The sequence below is a fragment of the Lichenostomus cassidix genome, chromosome 5, assembly GCF_008360975.1.
Source record: "Lichenostomus cassidix isolate B80296 chromosome 5, HeHo_3.0, whole genome shotgun sequence".
NCBI classification, from domain to species: Eukaryota; Metazoa; Chordata; class Aves; order Passeriformes; family Meliphagidae; genus Lichenostomus; species Lichenostomus cassidix.
The window spans coordinates 49,013,887-49,027,563 of NC_139486.1; the positions used below are offsets into that span (position 1 = coordinate 49,013,887).

Here is a 13,677-nt window from a genome sequence, read left to right on the forward strand (position 1 = left end):
GGATTTTAGAAGAATCAGAGAAACTCAAACCGCCCCCTGTCTTGGACTTACTTCCCTGTAATTCCAGTGTTTACATACCAACCATGGTCTCACCCCTTCCTTGTATCAATTCAATTCCAACCTTGTTTTTTGACTTACTTCAATGTCATAAGCCAAGTCAATGGAAACAATCTGATTTTAAAATAAAACTGAAAATGTTTTTATTTCCAGTTAAAATGTTATCAATCATCTACATCAAATATGCACACATTTCTGCATATGTTTTCGATTCACAGTCCAGCCTACTTTAAATAAAAAACCCCCAAAAAACAACAAAACCCCAACTTATTTTACATTCAGATCCGAAACATTTTCTCCTATCTTAATCTCAATTCATAACTCCAGAAACATTTTACTAACAACCTTACAAGCTGTCCTTTAAAGAAGGACTTACAGAAATTCAGTATCTCATTAATTGAGATACTTGAGTCAAACAACTAAAAGATAATATTTGACTCAGAATACTATGCATCATTTGAGTTTATGCAGCTGACTAAGTAGGTCACAAAAAGGCAGAAGGTTAAAACTATTATACTTTATAGCACTCTGATTTTCTCCAGCAAATCATAAAACACTGGCGTAGAAAAGGGAAGATTCAAAAGCAACCAGGAGACAAACTAATCACAGATTTAAAGTTTCTCTCTTCAGCTGCCCACACACATGCAGGTGAGACTATAAACAGCCAAATTAGGCAGTCTGAAACCTGTACGCAAAATGGAAAGTCGGAAGAAAAACACACAAACACAATCCATGTGAGATTGAATTTTTATTTTTCTGTTGATAAAACCCAAAGATCCCTCACAGCAGCAACAAATGCAGAAGTTACTTGCAGAAATGATACCTCCTCTCAATCTGTTTAAATACCCAAGTATGACAAGTGTGTAGGGACTGCATATTAACACAGTACAGGCACTGCTCAGTAGTAACAGAGATCAAGTTTCTTGGCGTATTTTAATCGACCCTCTCCTTACTGCTAAAGGGTTCTCATAGTATCAAAGATGATTACTAATTAGTTGTCCGTTATTGATTTTTGTTATTGCAATTTAAAAAACATTTTATCAAATTCTACGTGTACTATTTATATGCCCAGCTCCACCTCTCCACATTTTGTAGTAGTTGACAAACCGTAACCAAATGCTACAATTCAGAATGAAAATGCTACTGCATTTAGCAGCTCTAGCTGCACTAAAGTAAATACTTCATTAGAGTAACAAAACACACCTCTCGTTCAGTAATACAAGGTATACAGGTTTAAAAATGAACATTCCTATCTTGTATCCATACCCTTCTGTATTTTTTTAATATATATATATATATATATTTATATATGGCTCTAAAACATATCTCTACTGATTAACAATTAAATTAAAACACATCCACAATTGGTCTAACTAATGATTTTGGTCTCAATACTTTAAACATTAGTTGTTCCATAAAAATATACAATTCAACAACATGGTTGTATCAGTAACATTAGGCCTTTTGAAAGAGGCCTATGACATAAAACCAACCATGCAATTCAGTGCTCAATGTCATCTAACTGATAAATATTTATACTGCATTTTCAAATTACCAGTATCTTCCAAATTTCTCTTTGCAGGCTTACCATGCTTACAAACATGCAGAAAGCAATCACATTTCTCACTTGCCTATAGCAACCACATTTTGCTCTTTTCAAATAGATCAACTGACAAAGCACAAGCTTCCAGCTGTCATTTTTAGATTATTAACCTTTTCCTTTCTTTCACATATTGCTTCATGTGAAATAAGACTAGGGATTAGCCACATGGCAAGAACTGCACTTTTCAGTTTAAGCCTCTAAAAATCAAATTACTAACAGTCAATTAGGATACACTCATAGCTGCCATACAAGTGAACTGACACCCAGTAGACAATGAAGTTAATTCTTCAAAAGGCGAAGCTTAAAAAAACCCAACCCAAACCCAAACCTAAACTACACAAGTACAGCATCAAACCTGGTAGATTCCAAGAAGTGGATCTCTGTCCAGAAGTTTTCAAAATGGCACACAAAACCCATGCCACCATCAAGCACACAAAAGACATTGTTTATAGATGGTCATGTCCTTATTTAGCAATGTTGATGCAGTACTTCTGTAGTACAAACAAGAATCCCCCAAGTAAGAAGCAGTCAGTAATAAAACCCCAGAAAAGTTCACATGTCACAGTAACCTGGCATATAAGACTCAGAACATTTTACTCTTATAACAGTAACAATCAGTAATTTAGGTACTAACAATTCCAGGACCAATACATTCAATGTGTAAATAAGACTACAATAGAAGATACTAAAAAGACAAGAATGGTATGACAATTAAGATGAAAAATTCTTTTAAACAGCAGAAAGCCAGGGAAACATCTGGAATTCCTTTGCACTGCATTTATATATCTTCTGTTTCTGAATATAAAAATACATCTAGAGAGTCAATCCAGAACTGCATATAACAATCATGTTTTTCCCCTTAACTGCTTTAAAATTAGTACAAAATAATGTAAATTACAGGAATGATTGTTGCAAATTTGTAAATGTTGGCTATTACAAAATCATTATATGAGAACACCAACTGTAAATTATTTACAGGAGAGGTAATACAATTTCCAGAGTAGTGAATTATAACTTAGCAGAAGAGTAAAAACAATGTACTCACCAAAACGTTACAAAATCTGGCATCATTATCAGCCACACAGTAGATTGTGACTAGGTTTTGTAGTTGACATATAACATATTCTTAAGAAAAGTGCCAAAATACTGCTACATAAGAATCTTTTTTTTTCAAAAATCATTCAGCAAAAAACCCCTGCAAATTCTATGCTAAGTAATGTCAAAAGAAAACAGGAAAAAAGGATGCTGATTGTACAAGTATGTCATATTGAAAAATCCTTTGAAAAATGTGTAAATTCACTTTTTTGCTTAAAGGTCTGATGTAAGACTTATTAAAAAGTCAATAGAAATATCACCATAAATGCTTTTCCAGGGCATTTCAGGCCATTCTAAACTTACACATTCCTCCTAAACTGTGAACCACAAGGAGACTGGAAACATTCTGAAACTGGCTGAAGTGCTGAGGATTGATGTGATCAGTGGCAAAACATCCTGAAGGATGCCACTCACTACCAGTATGCCCCAGGGCCTGTACTGGGGGTCCATGCTCCTGAATGTTTTCATTAACAACCCAGGGGATGAGACAGATGACACTCTCAGCAAACCATTCAAAGGGACCTCGGCTGGAGGCTGGAGAAACGGGCAAACAAGAGTCTCATAAAGTTCAGCAAAGGAAAGTGCAAAGTCCTACCCTGGGGGGAATAACCCTCTCCACCAGTACAGACTGGGGGACTGACCAGCTGCAAAGCAGCCTTGCAGAGAACAATAGAAAGCTATGAGCCACCACGTGCCCTTGCAGCAAAGAAGCCAAACAGTCTCCTGGTCTACACTGGAAAGAGCATTACCAGCAAGCTGAGGGAGGGGATTCTTCCACTCTGCTCAGGCCTTGTGAGACACAACTCAAGTCCTAGGTCCAGTTTTGGGTTCCCCAGTTCAATACAGAAATGGGCATACAAGAGTGAATCCAGTTAAGGGCCAGAAAGGTGATTAAGTGATTGAAGTGTCTTACAGACAAGGAGAAGTTGAGAGAACTGGGATTGTCTCTCTTGCCTGGAGAAGGCTCAGGTGATCTTACCAACCTGTGTAAAATGCCTGAAAGGGAGGAGTAAATGAAGAGCCTAACTATTCCCAGTAGATCTAGTGACTAGACAAAAGGCAGTGGGCACAAATGGAAATACCAGAAGTTCCTCTTAAACATAGGAGTGGACCTTCATTTTGTAAGGGAGAGCAAAACACTAGAACAGACTGTCCAGAGATCCTCTGGAGTCTCAATCCTTAGAGATGTATCAAAATCCAGCTTGTCACACTCCTAAGCAACCTGCTCTAGCTGGCCCTCCTCTGAGCTGGGGTAGTGGGAGGTAGACTAGATCTAGTCCCTCCAACCTCAATTGTTCCATGATTCTATGAAAAGAACAGGGTCTTGTGACAGGCATTGGATCAACTGAGTCACAAAGAAACTATAAAATGTAAAGGGAATATATATTTTCTCTTTAAGTTATTTCATACAGTGTTAATTTTGCTGCCTGCGTTTTGCCGATCTCATTTTCTCAAATCTCGACTCCATTTCTTCCAGGACTTTTGGTGTGTATCGCACAACTAGTTTAACCTTTCCTTGGGCTGCCTTCAGCAGTTCTACTGCTTTTTCATGGTGTTCACCTTCAACACTCTGTAAAGCATAAACCATTTAGTATTAGTAAGGACACATACTGAAAACATTTTTTATTTTATTATACAATTCTATATAAACAAATATATTTATGTATTTATTTATGCGTATTCTATTTTCCAGACTGCATAAGGACAATGTCACGCAATTTCAGGACTTATGTTTCAGCAAACCAATTGAAATGAGGATAAAAATGCTAATTAGTATTAGCAAAAGAATAGTGCAAAAGTTTTGTTTATGTTTATACTGAACAATTAAATCCTGCAAGGATAACCGTAGTCAATTACGAAATTACACTTAAACACCAAAAACTTCAGAATACTTACTTAAAATTTAATATTGGTTTTCTTCTTTTGCATGCATTTTAAATTTAGCAGTCACCCTCAATTTGCTTAATAAGTTGCCACAGACAACTGCAGGATAGCTGCCTTCTTGATGTTACCCTGCATCACAACAAGGCAAACCATTGCATACTGGATGCTTGCAATGGAGCAGCCAACATGCAGTGTATTGCTTATCTTAGTGCTCCACGTCTCTCAGAAACGCAAGACATTCAAGTTCATTTCCTCTAAACTGATTAAGAATAGCCTAACCCAGCACAGGAAGACCAGAATAAAAATGTTTTCCTAAAACAACTCTCTGAATTTCTTAGGATTATATTAGATTCATCTAATTACAATTTTTAAGAAACGCTTCTCAAAAACTGCATCCAAATATACGTTCCTGGACAACATATATTTTATCAGCAAAACTTATTTCTCCCAAACTTATTAAACACAATGACGGGACTACTCCAAGCCTACCTCCCACTGGAGCTATTAGAAGCTAGAAGGCAGGTGATGTACCTGTTGATTGGAGGGTTTCCCCGTTACTATAAAGTTACTTACAGAAAGAAAAACAACAGTTAAAAAAAACCCAAGTTATTTCTTGTCTATCAGACTTAGACAACACACACATTTGAATGTTTTCATTTTTGTTGTTCAAGTGGATGTGTAGGCTGTTCTGTTTAAAACTGGTAATAAAAGGCCTGTAGAGTTCTGTTTAATTATAACGAAACACCTAAAATTCTGGAGTACACTCAAGATCTCACACCTGAAAAAAAAAAACCTTGTTTTTCAGTCATAATCTCCACAGTCTTGACAGTGGCAATTTTTATTATTATTAAAGTACAAATTACAATCACAAGAAAATGCCTTTTATGTATTATGATGACAGGATTCCATCTGTAAATATCAGATAGGAATGATTTTTCTGAGATTACATTAGCGCTCTTAACAGCAATTTATGCACTCACTGTATCCTTACAATGGCTCCATATATTTATTCATGTACATGCACACAGAGTCATTGCTAGCTGTACCAACTGCCAGATGATCAGGTTCAGTTTTGGGTGGAGTGATGGTTTTATTATCTTTAAGAGAGTCTGTGGGTGAGAAAGGACTCATCTGAAGACAGTTTTGCACCAGTCCCTCAATGTTTCCTAGTAACAGAAGGCTAAGGCAAGGACAGTTGCATCACTTCAGCTGAGACTTTTCTTATGTGTATTGAAAAGGACAGCTGGACTCCCTGGTAATAGTCAGGAGCCAGGTATGTCAGATATTTGTGCTAGCCAGGATTTTCCAGAGTGCGGATACCCAGTAGCTGTACCCACTCACCATTCCTTCCATGTGTCAAAAAGCCCAGAATGTAGTTTGACCCTCAGTCTTAAAATAAAATCTGGTTTACAGATGTAATGATGAGAATATTAATCTTAAGCCTGCATAGAGTCTCTCTGTAAATAAATGCAAATGTTTGGGAGATATTTGCATGCATTTGACTGAAAGCTATCTCAAATTAAAGCCTGCCCGTAACTTCATGTTTCCAGCCTTCCTTTGTTTTACTTTTTGTATTAATTCCTCAGAAGAGGATACTCAGTAAAAAAAAAAAATCCACATCAGCACTTCAGACGTATATTTCTTAAAATAAAGTAAAAAGCCTGCTTCTGAAGCCCAGCATAGTTAAGTGGAAGGAAAAAATTCCACACAAGGTCACACCACCTTGTAGTTCTATCTCATTACAGCTTTCATCATGCAGTAGCATTTTTACTGGGAAAAATGAGAATCTGGTCAGCCAAAAGCAACGCAGCATAATCTACTACTTACCTTAGAAGGTGCAGAAAACTCTCTAAGTAAAAATCTGCATCATGAAACTTTGATGAAAAGGAAGCCGTAACGGCAGTTCGTATTTCACAAAATTCTTTGACTACATTTAGACAACCTCTCAGAATCTGAAATGCTGACATAGATAGCACAGTTCCTTTTTGAAAGATAACCAATGCATAATCCTAAAAATCTCAAAGCACACAACTCTACAGAAACCTAAGCAAATTGGTTTTGTAAGGACAAAAAGAAATTATTTTACCAAGATTAGAAGACAATATCGAGCTTGTGTCATGTGTATTCTCTGTGCCCCCTCAAGTGGAAACAAGCAGTTACTGCTACATAAAGAGAAGAGAAAACCAGTTCCTACCACTCCATTTACAGAAAGCAGCTGGTCTCCTCGTTTCAGGCCTCCATGTCTGTCAGCTATACCTCCAGGGATAATTCGAGAGATATAAATTGGAGAATTTTGTTCTTTGCCTCCCATAATGTTGAATCCAAGACCTTCTTCGGTTTTGGGCAGTTCAACCACTCTGGGATGAGAATGACCTTCACTAGCAGCAAATGCAGCTACTGTGGCCTGTGAGAAATGAGATTTTCTCATTCATAAGAAATTAAATACAGTCCCTTTAGCTAGACACAGGGTGAAAATGTATTTTATCTCAAAGTACTTAAATCTTAAGACAAATGACGTTAATTCCCTACATACCAACACTAGCATGAAAAATTCAGAACTCCAAGAATAAAATTAAAATGAAAGAAATTTAAAAATAACAAATCTCGTTATACCTTTTAATAACCTATTAAGCTTATCTATTTTATCAGACACCTAGATAATATCCTTCTGAATTTTATATAATCTTCTGCTTCTAAAGTAATGCACTACTGTATTTCATGCAAGTTATAGTTTTGCTTTTACCTTTGCTGTTGCGTTAGCTCTTACTTCTGGGCTACTGCTGATGTCCACAGTTTCATAGACGTGTTCATACACCTTTAGAGACAAAACAGTTTCAGTATAAGGAAAACAGATATCTTTCTTATATTGCTAAGGTAATATAACAAAATATCAGGTGCAACTCAAAAATGTGTAAATTAGAAGTACACACCTCTAATGTTACTCCCTGATTCACTTCAAGAACAAGCAATCTAACACTCTATGAAGAAACAGATCTCTCAGCATTTTTATTGCTCAGTCTCAACCTAAATCTTCCCCCCCTCCACAGTATTCAGACCTCACCATGACTTTGGAAAAGCTTATGGCTAGGCTCGCACACCTGACTCAAGACATGATGACTATTTTGTCTTGTTTGATTCAAGCTGGAACTCTTCAGTACGGATGCGTGCAAAAACGCTTAAGGGCAACTAATTGAGTATCTCAAGAAAAAAACAGGATCAAAAACACAGAGGCAGTAAGAATACTAATGCCAGTGAGGTACTTGCACTGAAGGCTAACCCACATCTTCACATCTCCCTGCCAACCATTTGTACTTGCTAAGCAATGAACACACTGTCCTCAATAGAATAAAAACATTAAGATGACACCTGTGTCTACAAACAGATTTTTTAAAATCATTCCAGCTGTTACCATCAGTATTAACATCAGCAACAGCAATAGCAAGGCATATCCAGTCATCTTAAAGTCTCCAAAGGAATACCTGGAATGAAGAAGCGGTGGTACAAGGCTCCACCTAAACATGGTATGGATTTGGCTTAAAAATAACATAGGCAATTGGCACTTTGTCTATTCTTACATACCAAGCAGATAACATACTGTTAGCTGCCAGTAAAGACAAGACTCTCAAAATAACTTTTAGGAAGTGATTTGCTACTAAGCCATTATTTTATGCACCTATGCTGTCCCAAATTATTTTCTTTTGAAATGATTTAAAAATAAGTCTTGCTCTATTAAGCTCTGTAAATCAAACATAGCCTTACAAAGTTCAAAATCAGCTTACTGCACTGAACACAAAAAGGAAAAGGTAAATCATACTGGTCTTTAACTGAAGGTAACTGCTTACAGCAAGTTAACTTACTTCTCTGACAGCATTACAGAATTCACTTTGAAGGACCCTTTGCAATGCCTGTAGCTTTTGTGGTGGCACTTCTCCACTTCTCTGTAATTTTTCCAGCAATTCAATTGCTCTGCAGATGTCTACAAAAAAAAAAACAAACAGTAGTAATGAGGAATGCCTGAGGAATCTCAAGGTATGTTTGGGGTTTGTTGGGTTTTTTTTTTAAATTAAGTTAATGGAGCAGTCTGTGTGTGCGCATTTGCATACACTTAAAAACTATGCATTAAGTTTTGTTACCCATAAAACTATGTATTTACAAGATGCTACAATGAAACACTGCACTTTCAGCCTGTTATACATCAACCATAGGGATACAACCCCGTAACATATCTGGAGCTATCGCTGCCAGATGCATAGTACAAAGACAATCTGATTTTTCCCCAACGGACTGAGATATTGGTATGCGTACTAAAATATTGGTAGTGTATACTTCATAATTCATCTGTTCTATGGATAGCATTTTTTTAACACCAGCTATAATAATAGCAAATATGCTGTCTAACATTCCTTTTATATTCAAAAATTACTTCAATAAGGTATACTCAGTACTTCCCACAGAAGAGGGCTGAGAACTATCTGGCCTATTTTTTTTCCCTCCCGAAGTGCTTATAAAACCAACACAACTCCTTTTGATATTCTCAGCTGAGAGACAATATCTCCATGGTCTAGAATCCTGAACTCCAAACCTCTTTCAGTTCCTTGAAATTTGTTTTAAGAGTTCACATTGTCCATTTTCTCATAAATGCCGCTTTGTGAAACTGAACTCCATGAAGAATTTTATTCCAGACCAGCAGGACTCAAGACAGGCATCAAAATGCAATGTGACATTCTCTTGGCAGTGCTACAAGGGCAGAACACATTCACATCCCTCACTTGTATTTCCAAAGTGTTACATTAGTGATGGCTCTGAAACACACAAGTTCTTCAACAGAAGTAGAACAGGCTCTCAGAAAAGCAGATAGAAAAGATTTAATCACAAAGACAAAAAAGCAGTGATTAATCTACTGCATAAATGATGCACAGAGTATTTTAGAACAGGATGAAGTCTGGGACTCTGCTATGTCCCAAATGCATTACTTCCTTTTTTCTGTAATTAACCTCTAGGTACTCATTTTTCATGTGAACGCACATCTACTCAATGGCATCACGTCAGCACACAGGATGTGCAATAGCCATGAACTTTTTCTAAAAATGAGTTTAAAAAGAGAGTACTTACATAAGAGGATGAGAAGGCAGTGGGGTGCATGTTCTGGCATTAGGGTGAAGTGCACTGACAAGACACAGCCCACAGCCATGCTCTGTCCACTCATGAATTATCAGACACATCTTACAAACTACCAGACCAAGACCAGGTGGTGCAGTTGATTAAACAAAGTATAACTTAACCACACAGACTGGTCATCCATGGATTGGAAACAAATCCTTCATGGAAAATCACTCAAGTACTACAGCCAAAAGTCCCAAATTATTTCAGATGATAGTTAAAGTATCCACGTGCCATGACAACTTGGTGTTTTCTGCCAAGCATTTCCAAGCTTTACATGCATTAGCTATCTAAAGCAAAGCAATATCAAAACCTAAATTATCTACTAAAAATCCCATGTTCCAGAGAACACATTTTACACAGGCATGCATATTTGCTATTTGTGTAATTACAAAATGGAAGAAAAAAAGCTTTTTATTTCCTAATACATATTCTGTATTTCATTTTAAATCCAATACAGTTGGTGAATTTAGACATTCTAGATGATGCAAAATCACCAACATTCCTAGTAATACTTGTGTTCAGCAATGGCAGTACAAATTATCTTAATGAAATAGCCTGAATTACTAGTTGGAATTTGATCAGCTGAAAGCAGTCTTCCTCACAACATAAATGCTATAACTTAGCCAACTCTTCAGCACCAGAGACCGAAATGAATTGTACAGAAATGTTACAATGATGGATTTCAACAAGGATTGATGCAGACACAGCTCCAGAGGTGGACAATTAAAAAAAAACTCAAGCCATAAAAGTAATTGTAAAAAGCAATCCATACATGACTGAAAAATTGCTTTTCTTTTAACCTTTTCTTCCTTTTTATACTGATTGCCTGTTCTTCACAAATCATTTTTTGTGATCGTGGATACTAGATTGAAATCCTGAAAAAAAGAAACATTCAAACTAAAAGAATGTGGGGGGAAAAAAGCCAGCAAGATGCAACCACTCCAAGCATGCGTGAGCAAAACACTGAAAGAGAAGAAATGCAGCATCCTCACAGATACTCCTGATTGACCACCTCCGCTACGTTCAAACAGTCTAGACACCTGAGCTGTATGTAGAGTTATCACATGTCACCACCAAAATGTAAGAATAACTGATATGGTAACTGTTGTTTCATTCCTGCCCTCTAGTGTATTTGAGTGGTGGTGTTTGCAACGCAGCTTGGAGGAGAAAAGACACAAGAATTTTTAATTGCACTGGTGGTAAGCATAAGGTAAGGTTTTAAATCAGCTCATTTCCTACACTGTTCTCTCTTTTCTTATGCTATATGCCAACGACATTAGTGATCTTCACTTTCAAGCTGATTAGGACTCATCACCAGGTTATGTGCAGTCAACCCCACACAATTAACAGTTACTTGTTTCTGTAAATAAAGCTCCTGCTTTTGTAGGTTCATTATAAGGTGCTCCCTTTTTCTTCTTAAAAAGACCAACATGACTGAAAACCAAATGGCTCCTTTGTTTCATGGACAGAGCACAGTGGCAGGGTAATGAGGTGAAGAAGGACTGGGGCCTGAGTTTTAAATCCACAGATCTTCCAAGAGCACCTAATCCACTGCCAAAGCAGCTGCCCTAATTAACGAGCTTTGAAGCAGAGAGAGTAGATGAGCTGCGGAGTGGGAAGCAAAGACCTTACGTAAGTCACTATTTACAGGTCAACTCTCACACATTACGAATGTCTCACTTGTGGAATGGGAAGCAGGGTTAGCACAAAAAGAAAAACTGAGTTCTTCGGCAGGTAAAGTGGTAGTACCAGGAAAATAAAGTGGTACCATCCAGCACCATGAGCAAAAGCAGTGGTCCAAGTGGGAACAGTAGTGAGAAATGTCCAATCATTCAATCACCTATACTTCACCTAGTTTTCCTTTTCAAAAACATGATTTCTGATTATCAGTAACCTCTTCCCATTAAGATTTCATTTTCCAATCCCTACTGTCCTAAATACATAGCAATAGACTAATCATCTCTATTGTAATATAAACACGTGTGGACCTTACACAGCACCAAAGAATCACACTGAAGGAAATTTATAGTTGTTTCTTAACTCTGGATAAACATCACGAACATACTACAGAAAAACACCTAGCTAGGTTCTATATTTTATCTGTTTCGCTCTTAATTTCAGTTACACACAGCATGCATTAACAATACAAGTTAAAACGACATACTGGAAAAACGGGGTGAAAACATAAGGGTAATAGAGGACAACCATGCACAAGATTAGAGGGACATGTGTCAGCTGTGTTCTATAAAAACAAGTATATTGTTTTTGCTAACACAGAGCTAACAGACTGGACCTAGAATTCTAAGAATTCTACCGTGCTCAAGATAAAGTTTTCCCACGAGACAAAGAGGAACCAAGAGCTGGCAGGGTGAGCAAGAGCTGGCAGCAGCGTTGACACGAGCGAAGGCAGAGCAGACACATCTGCGGAAGGCCCTGGGCGAGCGCACCCATGGGAACTCAGCCGCAAACTCAAACGCCAGCAAAACCCCGGCGGCTGCACAAAGCCAAGGGACCAAGGGGTCGGTCCCACCGAAGGGACGGCAATCTGTTCAAATGTGATCAGCTGCTCCAACTGGAGCGGCTCAGCTCCTGCGGCAGGCCGGGAGGGAGGCACGGGCACGGCCGCCGCTACCACCGCTGCCATCGCTGCGGGGACGGGGGTGGCCGTGCAAGGCTCGGGACGGGCTGCGGCCGCACGAAGGGGCCGGGCAGGGCCATGGCTCCGCCGCCGCCCGCCCGCAGCAGAGGCCGGCAGAGCGCCCGTCCGGGCCGCGGCCAAGCTCACCTCGCTCCAGCCGCACCGGCTCGCCCAGCGCCGCCATCTTGTCCTGCCCGGCCCGGCGGAAGTGACGCGCGCTGGCGGAAGGGCGCTGGGCAGGGCGGGCAGGGCAGGGCGGGTGTGGGCGAGAGATCGCTCGTGGCGAGAGCTGTGGGGGCAGCGCTGCTCCGCCTGCCTGGGCGTGTGCATATATATATGTAATGTGTGTTGTGTTTTGGCTTGGTAAGGAGAGAGCAGTGCATGTCCGCACAGACCTCAGCAAGGCGTTTGACGCTGATGAAAAGGCAGTATCCGCAAAGGAGTCAGAGAAGTCCTGCAACTTTATTCAAATAAAGGGAGAGAGACCCCTATAAGCCACTCGGCCATACCCCCGTGGGTCTCTCTCCCTTTGTTGGAGTCAAGTTGCAGGACTGCTCTGTCTCGTCTGGGACGCTGGCTGTTCACAGCGTGATTTCCCGCACAGCACTGTCCCCCGTGCCATCTTTGTAGGCGAGCTCAGGCAGGTGGGTTAGAGGAATGGACAGGGAGGTGGATCGAGAGCTGGCTGAAGGGCAGAGCTCAGAGGTCATGGTCAGTGGGGCAGAATCCAGTTGCAGGCCTGTGCTCAGGGCAGTTCCCCAGGGATCAGTGCTGGTCTGGTCAGGCTGCTCACCATGGCCATGGATGAAGGGATAGAATGCATCCTAGGCAAGCTTGCTGACGATACAAAACTGGGCAGTGGCTGATACACCCATTGAGGCTGTGCTTCCATTCAGGGGGACCTTGATAGGCTAGAGAGTTGGGCAGAGAGAAGCCTGATGAGGTTCAGCAAGGGCAAGTGTAGGGTCCTGCACCTGGGGAGGAATTGCTCCAAGCAGCAGGACAGGCTGGGGGCTGACCTGCTGGAGAGCAGCTCTGCTGAGAAGGAGCTGGGAGTTCTGGTGGATGGCAGGTTGACCATGAGCCAGAGTGCATCCTTGCAGTGTGCAGGGGCAATGCTGTCCTGGGGGGCATCGGGAGCAGTGTGTCCAGCAGGTGAGAGGGGTGATCCATCCCCCTCTGCCCAGCCCTGGTGAGGCCACATGTGGAGTCTTGTGCTCAGTTCTGGTCTCCACAG

At 39.9% G+C, this 13,677-nt stretch overlaps 1 protein-coding gene across 1 annotated transcript; it reads right to left on the reverse strand.

Annotated features, from left to right (window-relative positions):
* Positions 1–792: 792 nt before the first annotated feature.
* Positions 793–12,689, reverse strand: LIN7C (lin-7 cell polarity scaffold C). Its single transcript, XM_085062972.1, has 5 exons — positions 12,588–12,689; positions 8,497–8,615; positions 7,383–7,454; positions 6,834–7,043; positions 793–4,325 (listed from the first exon to the last, which is right to left on the reverse strand). The coding sequence occupies exons 1-5, from the start codon at positions 12,622–12,624 to the stop codon at positions 4,170–4,172; spliced, it is 594 nt and encodes a 197-aa protein (XP_084919098.1). The 5' UTR covers positions 12,625–12,689; the 3' UTR covers positions 793–4,169.
* Between the last annotated feature and the right edge of the window lie 988 nt (positions 12,690–13,677).